The following is a 17,008-nucleotide window of genomic DNA, read 5'->3' as shown; positions in this document are numbered from 1 at the left end:
ATCTTTGTGCTTTTATGCTTAACAGATACGTTGATGCCTTCTCCAACTCCCACCACACGGCCTAATTCTTCCTAGGGATCTCTTCTATCAACTCCATTTAGCCATTTCTCAGCACTACCATTTCACTATAGTATACTCTAAATCCCAGCTGTAGTTGCCTTACCTTTCTATGGGTTTTTCGTAACATAACTCTATTTTATCTGGTTTATCCACTTTGCCTGGTGTTTCTCTTTTGTTCCCTCCTGTGCCCTCTGGCAGGGCCATCTGCTTCTACTTTTATAATATATCTTGTTGGTGACTTCTAATTCTTTCTTTCCCTCAAGAATGGAGGTCCTGGGATGGACGGGGATTATCCTAGTCTAATTTTCCACTGTTTTTCCAACTGCATATCTGACAGCCAGACTTAGAGTAGATATTGAGTAAGTCTTTATTGAATCTTTGTTCTATTTTTGGTTCTCCCTCTTTTTTTCTCTCCATTTATCACCAACAGAAGTTACTTGCCATTCATGTATATTGAGAACAAAATTCTCAAAAAAGGCAAAAAGTTTTTGAAAGTAATTCAAATGTACTTGAATTTCAAATAAGTCTTCGAAGTGTGAGTTCAATGGTGAAAAATCAGTATGTTAGAATTTGAGGCCATTCTGCTAATTACATGATGTGGGCAAGCCTCTTAACCATGTTAAGGATCAGTTTACTTATTTAAAATGAAGATGGTATTGTTGCCTCCCTATATCATGAGATTGTCAAAAGGATTAAATCAAACTAGATAATATTAGGAGATCTATAAGGTACCATACAAGTGTTAGTCATTATCTTTCTAACTTAAGTGCATGCTGAGTGTGTAGCATTTCCTCCTCTTTAGATTGTTTAGCTTCTAGAATGTGGAGACATCTATCATGTCATTTCTATCAGCCACAGTACTTAACATGGACCTGAACTCTGTTCTGCAGCTGCTTTATTTGTACTGCTCAGCAGCCCACTGGATTTGTTGGCCCCTCAAGAGCTTTCATGGATTTGTCTGTCATCCTATAGATTGTTTGTTCTGTTTTCAGTGTCTGTATTGTAGTCAGCTGGGAGTGGTCTTATAAGTCGAGCTGATGTGCCCATTTATTCTGTTTGTGTGAAAAATCTCTTGAGGCCTGGCTTCAGAAACCACAGTAGGCTCAGCGGTTCTTATGAACCAGTCCCTTCTTTTTTTTTTTCTTTCTTTTATACCTTTTTTTTTTTTTTTTTTTTTTTTTTTTAGTATGGTTGACATACAATATAACATAGTTTCAGGTGTAAGTTTCTTTTATTTAGTGCATGTGGTTAATCGGTTAGTAAGATTGTGCTGTTTATCATTATTCTCTGGTACAAAAAGAGATTGCAAAATGATAGTTTGATTTTCAGAATTTTAAAAAAATAAGGCATCAAAGTGGGAGGACAAAGAGATGCATTTATCTGTTCTTCCTAGGATGGTCTCCTAGTTTTCTACTTTTATCCTGTATGTATTATTATTCCATTCTGAGCACCTTGAAGAGACATCTAAAATCACTGTGTTTCATGCTTCACTAAAGAGAGGTAAATAGGATTTATATGGAAACATATTGCTAAAGTGTACAAAAAATTGTATCTTGTTTGTGAGTTAATAGGTTTAGTTTTAAAAAGAAAAAAACTAAGAACCAATTCATTCAACAGATAGTTATTACAAATCAGTTGTTTGCCGGATACTGTTCTAGGCTTTGGGAACGCGGTGAACAAGATTCTTGCCTTTGGGGAGCTTAGCAGGAAAGATTGACATTAAACACAGAGTCATGAAGGTACTATATTATGGAAGGGGAGTATAAGGTTCTGTGCACCCAGGCTTATCAGTCAGAGAGAACAGGAGGAGCAAAGGTAAGGCTGGGAGTAGCCAAAGGTGAGGCTAGAGAGATAGGAAGGGCAGGCTGGAGCACAGAGGATCTGGAATTCCATCTTGTGGACATTTGCTGTCATTTATCCTTTATAATACTTTAATTTTGAAACTAGTAAAGAAAAGATAATCATCTTTTTTTCATTTGGTGGTTGAGCTTTCATGCTTCAGCCTGAGAATAGTTTTAAATTAGGAGTGACCTAAATAATTGGATGTTTTAAATATAAAACAATGGATTTTTCAGTTATTTTCTCATAACTAAAAGTGTATATTCTTATTAAATTTTAAAGACATTGGTGAAAACATTTGAAGTGTGTGATCTTCCTGTTCGAGCTGCAAAGTTTGTTGCAAGAAAGAATTGGGTTGTGACAGGAGCAGGTAAGTAATTATATGAATTTCTAATCCTTTCTTAATTGGTCAGTGATTATGTGAATAATTTTGATTCTTGATTTGCTAATTAGTGTACTGTTTTGAGGCATGTACTTAATACCTGGAGCCCCTAATACACTTGTTTTTCAAGATTTATTTATTTATTTTTAAAGAGAACGAGGGAGAGGGAGCCGAGGGAGGTGGGGTGGAGGGGGAGAGCTAGAGAAGGAGGCTCCTCACTGAGCAGGCCCGAGGCCGGGGTTGATCCCAGGACCTTGAGGTCATGACCTGAGCGGAAATCAAGAGTCAGACACTTAACCCACTGAGCCACCCAGGTACCCCTACATATTTTGCATAGTTTACTTCATAACAATAATAATGATTTCTAAATTTCCATTTCTAGGATGACATGCAGATTAGAGTGTTCAATTACAATACTTTGGAGAGAGTTCATATGTTTGAAGCACACTCAGACTATATTCGTTGTATTGCTGTTCATCCAACCCAGCCTTTCATTCTGACTAGCAGCGGTAAGAGAGGACTCCTTTTGGTCATGTGCATCTCTTTGAGTAATTAATTTTCATTCAGTGAGACATGCAATTTTTTCACTGCTGTTACATTTAGAGTTCTAATTCCAAGCAGCCTTTAAACTATTTAAATCCATTAACGTGCTATCAGTGCCGCTTGCTTTTGTATTTAATGAAATATCAACTCTACTTAGGATTTGTGTAGCAATTGCTCTGGTTCCTGTCAGGGAAGGCCTGAAGGTCTAGATGATTAAACATCTGCTGAACAGAAAGCTAATTTACATGCTGGTGGGTGAGTTTTTGCCAGATTGCCATATACCCTCGTCAGTTTTATCTTCATATTCAGACTGGTTTGCTCTCAGTATTAAATCTAAAACAGTAGACTTTTGGAGGCTAATTAAAACAAATTGCACTGATTTGGTAATGCTCTTTGAAACATTTTTAGGTTAAAACTGAGAAGTAATTCAAAGCTTTTTTTCACCATTCTTAGAAGAATGTTTATTCCCTAGTCACTGCCATCATTATTCAGTCATAATTAGATTCTAATCAAACTTGTATTACTCTTCTGTCATTCTGTAAAGCCCAGAGTCTTTCTAAATTTTTTCGTGAAAATTTTTTTTTTTTTTTAATTTTTATTTATTTATGATAGTCACAGAGAGAGAGAGAGAGGCGCAGAGACACAGGCAGAGGGAGAAGCAGGCTCCATGCACCGGGAGCCCGACGTGGGATTCGATCCCGGGTCTCCAGGATTGCGCCCTGGGCCAAAGGCAGGCGCCAAACCGCTGCGCCACCCAGGGATCCCTGAAATTTTTGTTTGTTAGTAGTTTTTCTCTCTTATCGCCACTCTTCCATAGAGAATTAAGTTTATTTATAGGATAAATAAGGATTTTGAAAAATGTGTTCAGTTCTGATTCTGTTTCTTTAAATCATGGAATGTATGATTTCTCTTAGATTTCCTGCCTTAAAAGGAACAAAGACTGCATCTTCTGAATGAAAGAAATATAAATTGCAACTAACTTGAGACTTTCTTTTGGCCTAGATGACATGCTTATTAAGCTCTGGGACTGGGATAAAAAATGGTCCTGCTCACAAGTGTTTGAAGGACACACTCATTATGTCATGCAGATTGTGATCAATCCCAAAGATAACAATCAGTTTGCCAGTGCATCTTTGGACAGGACCATCAAGGTAGGGTGTCTTATTATTTATATCCATTATGATGGTGAAATATCATTGTTTTAGGTATTGTGTTCCTGGCTGTGCCAGAAAATTATTCCTGCTTAGAAGTTTCTCTCAAGAGCTCATATTGAAGTCAAAATAGGAACTTCTCACTTTGGTCCGGAGGGACATAATTCTGTTTAGAAAAATATTATGACAACTTGTGCTCAGTGGGAGGAGTGTTTTTCCATGTCAAAGCAATCTATTATAAAACTTGTAAACCATTGCAAACCTAGAATAAGAAATATGCCAGTATCTCTTATTTCCTATTTCTTCTCCTTTTCGTGTATTCTGTTTCCTATTTCCTTTCAGTGTATTTGTTGTTGACCTCAGCTGAGTATTAATCTATTTTACTTTAAAATTTCATCTGCCTCCATTCTCTTTTTCTTATTTCTCCCTACTGCTGCCAAGTCTTTCTAAAACATGGGTTTGACCTTTCTGCTCCCAATCTAAGGATAAAGTCCCAGTACCTTAATGTGGAATACAAGGGTTTCCAGACTAGCCACAGCTAATATTATGAGACATCTCCTATAACCCTGACCTACCCACCATTTTCTAGAGAACTTTATTCAGCTGTTACCTCTACTTATGATACTCTTTATTTTTCCCTTTTGACTTTTTTTCCTCTGGAGAACTACTCATCTTTCAAGGCTTAGCACCGTTATTTACTCTGAGAGGCTCTCTTCAGACTTCCATTACATCCCCAGACAGAGCCAGCCATGCTCATCCCATTCCTTCCATTCCTTTTTGTTTCTATTATGGCCCTTATTTTGAATGATAACTAATGTGTCTTCAGAAATCTTTATCCTCCAAAATGTTGATGTTTGGGGTAGGAACTGGTATCACCCCCACTCCCTCAAACAGACACTCAGTAGCCAGCAACACAGTGCTTTGCTTGTACCAGACACTTAATACATGTTGCATGAGAGTAGTCATACTCCTTTTTCCATTACAGTATTTAAAATCTCTATATGCATAGATTTAAAATGATAATTGCATTAATTTTTGCTTTCATGTGTGCATGTATGTTTATATCTACGTAACATTTTTATTAATTTTCCTTTAACTTAGGTAAAATATTATGTTATTTGATGATAATTTATTATTAAATGATATCTGTCCAAATATCTTAGGGTTTTGACCTTTTTCCCCCTTTTGCTGGATTGTCCTTGTTTTTGACATAGGTTGGAAACTTTGAGAAATTAGTTTCAAATTTTCTTCAATAAAAGGTATATCTTGAGAACATAAACTGTCTTATCTTTGGTTCTAACAAAGTTTATTAAATGTATTCAGTGGTAAACATTTGTTTACGCATCTTTTATACCTCCTAGAGGGCCACTTATGTAGGAGGCTCTCAGTAATTATTTGTAAAGATAAAGCTCAATAGTAGTGCTATGGTAATGTTTGACTACTTTTCCATACTCTAAATTTTTTAGTTAAGTGGTAATTTTCTCTTTTTAATAAACCTTACTAAATTAAATCCACTTTTACTATCTTTATATTGAAATTCTCATAAAAACCACATCTTACCTTTAAAGAATTGTTCTTCAGACACAGCCTGTGGATTACTGGGGTATCTGTTAAAAAAAAAAAAATCTAGATTCCTGAAGAATCTGTAGGGATAGGGAAAAACTCTCTAGGGATAAAGCCTGGAAATTGGCATTTTCAGAGAACACTGTAGTTATTCTGCCCCCCCTGGAAATTCAAGTAAGGTGAGAAAGAATGGAAACAAATGGATGAAAAAAAATACATACATTCTTTAGTTTTTAGTTTTCCTCTCCTGGGCTTTGACACTTTATCTAATGTATTAGAAGTGTGGTGGAACTGCCTTCTGAAAAGCAAGGCCTCTTATTGACTGGCAGATGCTGTTGCTCTCTAAAGGTTTGGCAATTGGGTTCTTCCTCACCAAACTTCACTCTGGAAGGACATGAGAAAGGCGTGAATTGCATCGATTACTACAGTGGTGGTGATAAACCATACCTCATTTCAGGTGCAGATGACCGTCTTGTTAAAATATGGGACTATCAGGTACAGTTTTTTCATAATCTTGCTTTGCTGTATATTAGACATGGATTTCACTGTTTTCTTCAGAACGCTTAAAACTTTATTATTGAACTCCATTCATAGTAATAATGCTTCAGTATGTGCATCTAAATAGTGGTCTCAGAGTTCTCCATAAAAATGAAAACAAATACCTATCGAGATTTTAAAATAAAATGCCATTATGTTTACTTTTCATTCAACAGTAGAAATTATAATCATTTTGGTTAAAATGAAGTATTACATCCTCTAGTATCCTCACTGGTAGACTTCTGTTCATATTTGAAAACTAGCAGATCAACAAATAATACTATGACATAGCCATGGTATAGCCAGTTGTCACATAGGCTTTGTAAACCTAATTACGACTTCTTGTTACTATGCTTTTTATCTCTAAGAGACAGATTTTCTGTTTCTTAGATCAAAATTTCCATAAACAGTTATTAATAAAATGAGGCTTAGAAAGCCAGTGTTACTCAGCACCTTATTCAGATTTGTGTTTAAGTACAGAATAAAAATATTAAAGATATTATCTTAGAAGTTGCGGGGGGCGGAGGATATTCAGATGAAAATCAGATCTCTTCTTTAAATGTGATAGTTGCAATTACATTTCCCTATATTGTCAAAGAATTAGAAAAAAATATGCACATAAGATAATTGTGTTTCAAAAATTTCTATATATAAAAACTATTTAAATTGTCACAACCATTATCACTTATGTATCTGTGCACTGGAAAAATTAAGGATGAGTTATTTTTCATTAAAAAAATAGATATATTTAAAATATTTTTTTTTTTCTGTGTCTTGATTACAGAATAAGACATGTGTACAGACACTGGAGGGACATGCTCAAAATGTGTCTTGTGCCAGTTTTCATCCTGAGTTGCCAATCATCATCACAGGTTCAGAAGACGGTAAGTTAGAAATGTACGTTTGTTCCTGTGCTTATAATTACTAAGTGCATGGTTTTTGTTTTTTTTTTTTTTAAGATTTTATTTTATTTTTTTATTTATTCATGAGAGACAGAGAGAGAGGCCAAGTTACAGGTAGAGGGAGAAGCAGGCTCCACGCGGGGAGCCTGATGTGGGACTTGATCCCAGGACTCCAGGACCAGGGCCCTGGGCTGAAGGCAGGCGCTAAACTGCTGAGCCACCCAGGGATCCCTAAGTGCGTGTTTAAGCCAGGTAGTGCCCTGCATTGTAACTGGATGTTTCTGATAACTTCACTGTTTTTTATTAGAGAATACTTGAGCTTTAGGAGAGTGAAGGGACATTGTTGTCTTCACTCTCCTCCTCCTCCTAGTGTGTTTTGGCTCTCTTACTTAAGTAAAAGGATGCCCAGAAGTCCTAAAGAAAAACTGTGAAAAAGCCTGTCAGTACTTTGGAGTCTAAAAACCTGGGATCAAATTCAGGTGCTGCCACTTCATAGATAGTGGTTTGAGTAGATTATGAAATGAGAACAGACATATCTGCCCCATAGGATTATAGTGAAAAGAAAAGATCACATGTGTGTAAAGCATCTGCAGGTATATAGTAGGCAGTGTACCTAGGAAATTCATTATTTTACATGGAAAATCACATTTCTTAGTTTCTTAAAATTTTCTTCACTTATTTATGTTGCTTTATAAAATCACCTACAGACTAGACTATAGGTCAAAAAATTAAGCTACCAGGAAACTAATAAAGACTTCCCTGTGGCCGGTTCACCCAACACAGTTCATTGTTAGATGTTCAGATTAAAAGGGAGCATTCACATTGTTCTTTTTAGGAACCGTGCGTATTTGGCATTCCAGCACGTACCGCCTTGAGAGCACATTGAATTATGGAATGGAGAGGGTGTGGTGTGTGGCCAGTCTGAGAGGGTCCAACAATGTTGCTTTGGGCTATGATGAAGGGAGCATCATTGTGAAGGTAATCTCTAATTATACTCTCTGAATAAATGAACATAGTGGAAGAAGTTTTCCTTGTATTTTAGTACAATCATCTTCTAAGCCACCACTTTTATTAAACTGGCTCTTCTTTCATTAAGCATAAGAGAGTAAGTACTGGAGATTTATTTATTTATTTATTTTTTAATTTTTAAGGTATTTATTTATTTATGATAGTCACAGAGAGAGAGAGAGAGAGGCAGAGACACAGGCAGAGGGAGAAGCAGGCTCCATGCACCGGGAGCCCGACGTGGGATTCGATCCCGGGTCTCCAGGATCGCGCCCTGGGCCAAAGGCAGGCGCCAAACCGCTGCGCCATCCAGGGATCCCAGTACTGGAGATTTAAAGTGGAAAAAAGAAGCCTTCTGTTAAGTGAAAATAGAAATGTTTATTTTGTGGTTTTATCATTCTTCCAGCTTGGTCGGGAGGAACCTGCCATGTCCATGGATGCCAATGGAAAGATAATTTGGGCCAAGCATTCAGAAGTCCAGCAGGCCAACCTAAAAGCAATGGGAGATGCTGAAATTAAAGATGGAGAAAGACTGCCATTAGCAGTCAAGGACATGGGCAGTTGTGAAATATATCCCCAGACTATTCAGCACAATCCTAATGGACGGTAAGCCATAACCGGAATCTCCCTCTGAGCTTCTGTGTATGTTAGAGCAGTGTTTGCATATCCATAGTGTATACCACTCTTACTCTGTGGTGGGCATTCCTGATGAGCTTTGCCCTACCTAGCCTAACAATCCTCAACCCTCAACCCAGTTGGCAGGGAGCATGTCCATCGATCAAGTTGGCATGCAGGATGTAAGCATATTTACCTTCCTGGCTCTGTCCCACCACACAATTTTGAACAGTTAAATACTTTGTATTTATTCATTTTAAATGTGTGGGGTTTGTGTCTTTGTGCTCCTTCAAGGGCAGATACCATGTCTTCTCCTGAGACTCCTTAGGTGCTCTAAAAATTTGCTAACTTAGGAAGAAAAGCTGACTCTGAAGTATGTGTCCTTTGAAAAAATTGAGGGAATGGTAATAATTCTGCTTCTTATCTATACTTGAACCATCATTTTCATTTCTTATGATTTAGAAAGCACCGAACATCTTGTAAAAGAGTTTGAAGCATAGGTTTAAACCTGTGCGCCTTTAAAAGTTACTTTACAATAGATCTGGGTGTCTTATAATTCTGTGCTGGGTATTGAAAAAGATGAACTGTAAACCAAGTGTGCTGCCTTGTTCAGTAAATGGTATCCATCGTTACTTGTAATATAATTTTCTTAGGAAGATGAAAAACGCATTAAATTTTTTTCCCTTGATATCATAAAAAACACTTTTTTTTGTTCTAAGTTTTGCATTTTACCATTGGCAGTCTAATAGCAGCTAATACAATATTTTACAGAGAGTTTTATATCTTGAGAAAATTTCACTTGACTATATACAATATTCTATTTTCACTAATTAAATGTTAAAATATTCTGTTTATTTTGATGAACTTAACAGTCATTAAAAATGAGTATTTTTATTCATTCCAGTGATATGCTTTAAAATTAAGATAATCTTGCAACAAAGTAGCACCTTCTTATGGTATAAATGTAATGAATAAAGTGCTACTCATCTTGGTGCTCAACAAATATCAGTTGAGGGGTGACTGGGTGGCTCGGTCAGTTAAGTGTCTGACTTTGGACTTTGGCTCAGGTCACGATCTCAGGGTTGTGAGACTGGGCCCAAGTCGGGCTCTATATTGGGCATGGAGTCTGCTGAAGATTCTCCCTCTCCTGCCCTCCTGCCTCCCACCCCCAAATCTGCTGAATTATTAGAATCCTGGCCCCTGTGCATCTCCAGCCATTCTTTCTGCCTCAAGTCTCTTTTGTCTATATGAGAAGGCCACTGCAAGAAAGTTTTTAGCAAAACCTCATCTTCATAGTATGTTTTTGGATAGAATATGTATGGGTAGCTCTGTATTTGAAGAAATGCATAACTTTAAAAGATACCAGATTCAATAATAACAGTCAGCTGAAGTAGCATTTGTTATTAGAAGTATTTTATTATGAAGATGAAGCATTGTTTCATAACTTCCACATGTCACTGATCCTACTTCTCTCCCTGTCTTCCATAATTTGCAGGTTTGTTGTGGTGTGTGGCGATGGTGAGTATATTATCTACACAGCAATGGCGTTGAGAAACAAGAGCTTTGGATCTGCCCAGGAGTTTGCATGGGCCCATGATTCTTCAGAGTAAGTTTTGGCTTGGGGCTGTCCAGCTGGCACTGATTGCAGATGGGTGATTTGTGTGCGGCTATATGAAACATGTTCCAAAGCCTCGGTGTTGGCTATGCTTTTCCGTGTTCAAGGACAATTCTCATCAGAGCTGCCTTTGCCCTTTCTGTATTTGGTATTCAGCAAGCTCACTCAAGCTCATCTAATAATCCCATTAAACTGGGGGCCCAGCACCAGTTTCCTTAATAGAGCCTGTGGCAGGGCTTGGTGCTTCTGGGCTCAAGACAAAGTAGTCTCTCCTTGTGACCTGGCATCCTCAGGTACTGACTGTTAGGGTCCAGAGCTAGTTGGGAGAGACTACAATCTGATGTCATCTTGATGAGAACTTCATTGAATCTTTTTTCTGTGATGTTATCCAACCGCTGTTCTTAAAACAAATTCTGCCTGAATTTAGAGTACTTATAAAATATTCCCATTAAAAGCAGGAAAAATCTCTGAATTATCACACTAGGTACTAGTTATTTATAATTCTTTTTTTTTTTTTTTTTTTTTTATTTATGATAGTCACACACAGAGAGAGAGAGAGAGAGAGAGAGAGAGAGAGAGAGGCAGAAACACAGGCAGAAGGAGAAGCAGGCTCCATGCAGGGAGCCCAACGTGGGACTCGATCCCTGGTCCAGGATTTGGCCCAGGCTGAAGGCAGCGCTAAACCGCTGAGCCAACTGGGCCACCCGTGGCTTTGTTTTTTTCTGACGACACAACTGAATTACATCTTCAGTTTTCTTAGCTTTGTTTCCTCCATATTTTGTATTGCCCCTGTCCTCAACACCAAGTAACCTGAGCCTTAGTTTTACATATGAAGATATGTGTTTTTAAATTTTTTAACAATAAGATATACTGAGAAGTATGAATTTATTGTGCTCTTTTCATCAATTTCCTAAATATATTCATACACGCACAGTCCCATATACTAAAATGTACTTTGTTATCATCTTTAAAAAAAAATACTTACAGTTCATGGATTGCTTTATCTCTCTTTATATATCTCTTTTTTTTAAGGTTTATTTATTTATTTATTTATTTATGATAGACATAGAGAGAGGGAGAGAGAGGCAGAGACACAGGAGGAGGGAGAAGCAGGCTCCATGCCAGGAGCCTGACATGGGACTCGATCCCGGGACCCCAGGATCGTGCCCTGGGCCAGGCAGGCGCCCTCGGCCAGACAGGCGCCAAACCGCTGAGCCACCAGGGATCCCCTCTGTTTTGATAGTTTGCTTTTTGCCTTTTTTTTTTTTTTTTTAATTAGCTTTATCCAGCCAAGGCCCTACTTAACATCTTTCCTCTCTTGATAGGAATGCTTATCAGATCACTTCCTTCAGTACTCTTGAATATCCAGCAACAGCCACAGCCCCATCCCCTCTTTTCAAGAGGCTGGAATATACACACTGTTCTAAGTTGCCAAAAATGTCTACACCACTTATAAAAATTTTTCTTTATTTTTTAAGTCACCTTTATTGAGGTATAATTTATACAAAATTAAATGCACTATTTTAAATGTACATTTCAGTGAATTTAGACAAATGTATATAATCTAACCACCAGCACAATGAAAACAGAACATTTCTATCATTCCCAAATAATCCCCTTGTTTTCCCTTAACAGTCATTTCCCTGGCCCCAGGAAACACTGATTTGCTTTTTGTCACCATGTGGATTAGATTTGTCTTTTGTTTCATATAAATGGAATCATACAGTATCCACTCTTACATTTGGCTTCTTTTGCTCAGCATAATGTTTTTGAGATTCATCCAGGTTGTTGCATGAATTGGTTCCCATTTTTGCAGTGTTCCATTGCAGGAATATACCAGTTTAATCACTCACTTAGCGAGTGATGTTGGGTCTTAGTTTCTGAAATAGTCTGTATACCCTAATAATGTGTGTATTAGTGTAAAACCCATAATCATTACTCAAATATATCTGAAAAAATTTCTAACATTTGATGGAAGTATGATTGGGTATATAATATGCTATGTTTTTCTTCCTTTCTCCCTAAGATACGCAATAAGAGAGAGCAACAGTGTTGTAAAGATATTTAAGAACTTTAAGGAAAAAAAATCATTTAAACCAGATTTTGGAGCTGAAAGTGAGTGCTATTTATATATGACACATTTTTGAAGCTTTGCAATGGCTCAGAAACAGCTAAACAAAAGTCTTTTTTCTTTTCAGGTATCTATGGAGGCTTCTTATTGGGAGTCAGATCTGTAAATGGCTTAGCTTTCTATGACTGGGACAATACAGAACTCATACGCAGAATTGAAATTCAGCCCAAACACGTGAGTTTTCCCTCAGTTGTTACTTCTGGAACGTGTAGCTTTGTGAGGAGCTCTGGGTCCCTGAGGCAAAGAAATGTCCTTATACCCAGCTGTCCTGGTTCCATTGTGTTGGACTCAGTACCATTTACTTCAAAATTGCTTAGAAAATCAGAATTGTGGTATATGAATGAGGTAGTAGACAGTGGGTATTTTGAAAAGCATCAAAAGTTATACAAATGCCAAGTGCCATTCATATTTTAAATGGATTTGACAGTATAAAAAGCATGCTTTAAAGATAAGAAGTCAGGGAGCTCTTGACTTGGAAAGGCCTAGGAGCTCCCGTACCATTCAGGAAGCCTTTTCATACTTTACCTGATGATGGCTGTTTAAACTTCAGGTAAATGTCTCCAGTGGCAAAGTTTTCTGGAACTACCTGCTTCTTTGACACCTTTCATTGTCAGACAAAAATCTTTGGAGACAAATCCACCTCCCTAGGGTTCTGGTTGTGTCTTTTATAGCCTGCATTCTGAGTGGGCACTAGCACCCTGGTGGGGAAAAATTGGTTCTTGAGGGTGAAGAAAATTTGCACTTTATCTATAAAGGGTAGATACTTAGATGTATATATATGTTATGTGTGTGTATATATATATATACACACCATGTATGTATGTATATGCATTATATATGTATAAGCATATATAGTATCCGTGGTATTTTGTAGGGGGAGGTGAGGGAAAAAAATGTCTAAAAAGATTCCTGGGTATGTGGGTGAAGGTGATAATGGAAAAAAAAAAGGCTGAAAAACACTTTTTTAGAGCAATAGGGAATGGGCTGCTGCTTCTAAATGACAGCGTGTCCAGTGCTTCCTAACAGCTTTCCTTCCTGTCTCCCCTTGGTCTTTCCATTTCTCAGCTAAATAGCAAGGCACTATAAGAAAAATAAATAAATAAACAAACAAACAAACAAATAAATAAATAAATAGCAAGGCACTGCCCCATCTACCCTCCAAATATGGATATACACATGTACGTATATGTATATATGTGGTATATGTATCTGTACATATATGTACACACCATGCACTATATAAACTTGTCAAATGCGTATTTATTATCCTGATGTAAGAAAAACAAATCTTGTTAGAAACTAAGTGTATGCAGTTAGTCATACCACACAGAAATCCGAAACTGTCCGTGTGTCTGCTTGCCATGTTACAGATTTTCTGGTCTGACTCTGGAGAGCTGGTCTGTATTGCCACCGAGGAGTCATTTTTTATCTTGAAGTATCTGTCTGAAAAAGTCTTGGCTGCACAGGAAACACATGAGGGAGTTACTGAAGATGGCATTGAAGACGCCTTTGAGGTAATTCACCAACACAACTTTAGCTTTGTTTTTAAGTGATTTATATTTGTATAAACTTCACTGAGTTTGATATTTTATTAAGTTTTGGAGAAAGTGAACATATAAGGAATTCCAGTGAAATGTGAAAATTAAAGTCTTGACTCAAAGATCAGAGTTTGAAAGTATGTATGTTTAAAAGAAATTTGTACTTTGATTTTAGAAAATCATTAGATTCACTTTGATATCTTTCAGTAAGGAAATTAGAAGGTGTTTTGGTCTTAAGACAGTTCACCCAGAGTGATTTAAATGAGCTCTCAAATGGTAAAATTAAGTCATCTATTGTGGAGATGGTCCTGGAAGATTTTATGAAATACTTCCTTTTCCAGTTTCATGTGTGTGAGTTTAGATCACAGCTCTGATGCAGCAGTGAGATTCTGCGTTACAAATACTCATCCAGGAATCTGTTTTTAAATGGAGAAAGAAGATAGAAATTCCAAGAAAATATTTTCTTTCTTGAAGTAGGATTTTACTTTGCGTCCTTACTGTACCTTATCACCCCAGTCATACTCAGTTTTTATGATTGACAGGACTTCTAATTCTCAATAAGGTAATAATAGACTATTTTTCTCTCTGCAGGTTCTTGGTGAGATTCAGGAAATTGTGAAAACAGGGCTGTGGGTAGGCGATTGCTTCATTTACACAAGTTCTGTGAACAGATTAAATTATTATGTTGGAGGAGAAATAGTCACCATTGCCCACTTGGACAGGTAACTGAATATTGTTTTACTTTTGTGTCAAGCATTCTAAATCCAGAATTATGTTTTTTAAACAAAATCTATTGCTGGTTTGTAGCAGTGATAGGCTTGATTTTTCAGTGTGTAGCAGTTTTAGTAGGTTGGCTCTTGTTTATCAAAATTGCATCAGTCGAAGTGAAAAGATTCTGAGCAAGAGGCAGGTTGTGTGTGTGTGTGCGTGTGTGTGTGTGTGTGTGTGTGTATCATTCTACTGATTTGGGCCTACTCCTAATTAGTTTCTGTGTCTGTTACAGGACAATGTATCTCCTGGGCTATATTCCTAAAGACAACAGGCTTTATCTGGGTGATAAAGAACTGAACATTGTTAGCTATTCTCTGCTGGTTTCCGTGCTGGAATACCAGACAGCTGTCATGAGAAGGGACTTTAGCATGGCTGATAAGGTTCTTCCTACCATTCCAAAAGAACAGAGGACCAGAGTTGCACACTTTCTGGAAAAGCAAGTAAGAGGGATTTTTTTTTGTTGTTTGCTGGTTTTCTTTTTGGGTGTTTTTTTGTTTTTTTTTGTTTTTTTTTAAAGATTTTATTTATTTATACGTGAAAGACACAGAGAGAGAGGGAGAGGGGGCAGTTTGTGTAGTCTGGGAAGTTAAAACATTTTAAACATAATGATACAGCCTTCCTGGAGATCCAGCTGGACAGAACTTGGATAGCTGTCCAGCAACTCCCTCTTGGCCACCCCATAACCGAGCATTCTTCCTCATTCCAGGGGAGTCTCTTGAAGTCTCAGCTTGGTCTAATGCACCACATCCATAGAGCTGATGAACTTGCCCACAGTGCATACTCCCATCAGTACTCCTTGTCTTAGGGGAGAAGCTAATTTGATAATTACAGTAGTTGGTTTAAAAGCCTGTTTTGATGACTCTGTGGAATATGGAAGACAGTTTTAGATTTCCTGCCCTTTGATGAATCAAGTAGACATAAGACCAGCAGTCAAGTCCTGTAACCATACCCTATCAGTGTCAGGACCTGCAAGCAAAACGTTTGCTAAATGACCCACAGATTAGGAAAAATTGGAAGGAAGCTTTTACATTTAACTGCTTTTCTTTGAGGGACTGGATTACATGATCTCTGAGCCCAGCTTAGTGAGTAGGTTGTGAACAGCTAGGTCTACACCACTGAGCCTCTCTTTGTTCACTCAGCTTTCCAGAATCTTTGTCTTTTTGACATTTGCTTGCTTTTGCATTTTTAATTTACTAGTTTTACATGAGTTTGTTCAGCATCAGTCACCTTCCAGTGCTTAGAAAATAGCATTGCGGGACTGCATTTTGTCTGCTGGTTTGTTCTTAGCAATTAATTTAATGATTCCTTCGTTTTTCTGTCTTCTCATTAAAGAGTATTATTTATTATGTTTAGGCAGTGGGGTTTGTGTGTTAGCAAGGTAGCCTTAGTTCAAGAGAGAGCTAAATGGCTGACTTGCTGTGTGTGGTATACACATATAGACTGCACACACAGTTACATATGTTCTCTGTTTAGGGCTTCAAGCAGCAAGCTCTTACAGTATCCACAGATCCGGAGCATCGCTTTGAACTTGCTCTACAGCTTGGAGAACTGAAAATCGCATACCAATTAGCAGTAGAAGCAGAGGTATGTACTAAGTCATGATTTTCTGTAATTGATTCAAAGGTTAGTAGCTACTTCTTTGTGTTTAGTTTAAGTTCTCTTGTTAAATTTTTCTGAAATGCAAATTAGTAAATCTCTTTGGATGATTGCCTCTATTTGTTCACTTAAAAAATGCATTTTGTTAGTCTTTACATGAATGAATTTTATTGGAGATCTATTTTTAGCATTGTGAATTTGTTTAAGAAAAAGTGTTTTCAGTAGCTTATAGGAGATCTGTTTTGTAAAAGAAGATGTAAGATATTAGATATTGTAGTCTGGGAACTTAGAGTACAGACAGACAAAGCAGTAATTTGCCATTATCCCAAACTAGTGAGAAAGTTGTTGGTTTTAAAGATTTTAATATTTTGACACAATTTAATGATTTTAATGAACTGCTATGTATTAAGGGCCCCCAATTGTGGTTTAAGTCTAGCATTTATTGGTAAATTCATTTCAGATGTGCTAAATAAATTTCAACTACATTGAGATCATCCAAATGTGTAGCATTTTGATTTTTGAGAAGCTACAAATAACAGATAACATCATTGTTAAATATTTAAGAATATAAAAAACAATGCTCTAGACTTTCCAGAAATGGTACTAAATCACTCATTAAAATAACTGCAATCTAATTACCTTAAAACTCCAATTAGATAGTATTACTTTTAGTTTTACTGTGTAATTACAAAATTATAATGGGTTGATGATTATTCATGCATCATTAAAATTGATTTGTTTGAATTCATTTTGTATATGC

General features: G+C 37.0%; 1 protein-coding gene across 2 annotated transcripts in view; it reads left to right on the top strand.

Moving 5' to 3' along the window:
• Nucleotides 1–17,008, top strand: part of COPB2 (COPI coat complex subunit beta 2) — a 68,734-nt gene that overhangs the window by 47,977 nt on the left and 3,749 nt on the right. For both annotated transcript variants that reach the window (XM_038571034.1, XM_038571033.1), the window contains exons 3-16: nt 2,182–2,267; nt 2,663–2,790; nt 3,827–3,975; nt 5,887–6,033; nt 6,860–6,959; nt 7,813–7,955; nt 8,389–8,588; nt 10,093–10,203; nt 12,239–12,327; nt 12,411–12,517; nt 13,714–13,857; nt 14,473–14,603; nt 14,885–15,092; nt 16,126–16,236. In XM_038571034.1, the coding sequence (XP_038426962.1) occupies nt 2,182–2,267; nt 2,663–2,790; nt 3,827–3,975; nt 5,887–6,033; nt 6,860–6,959; nt 7,813–7,955; nt 8,389–8,588; nt 10,093–10,203; nt 12,239–12,327; nt 12,411–12,517; nt 13,714–13,857; nt 14,473–14,603; nt 14,885–15,092; nt 16,126–16,236 (1,854 nt within the window). The remainder of the gene's footprint in view (nt 1–2,181; nt 2,268–2,662; nt 2,791–3,826; nt 3,976–5,886; nt 6,034–6,859; nt 6,960–7,812; nt 7,956–8,388; nt 8,589–10,092; nt 10,204–12,238; nt 12,328–12,410; nt 12,518–13,713; nt 13,858–14,472; nt 14,604–14,884; nt 15,093–16,125; nt 16,237–17,008) is intronic.

Source organism: Canis lupus, chromosome 23, assembly GCF_011100685.1.
Source record: "Canis lupus familiaris isolate Mischka breed German Shepherd chromosome 23, alternate assembly UU_Cfam_GSD_1.0, whole genome shotgun sequence".
Classification (NCBI taxonomy): domain Eukaryota; kingdom Metazoa; phylum Chordata; class Mammalia; order Carnivora; family Canidae; genus Canis; species Canis lupus.
The sequence above is the reverse complement of the archived record's forward strand: the minus strand, read 5'-3'. Positions and strand labels throughout refer to the sequence as shown.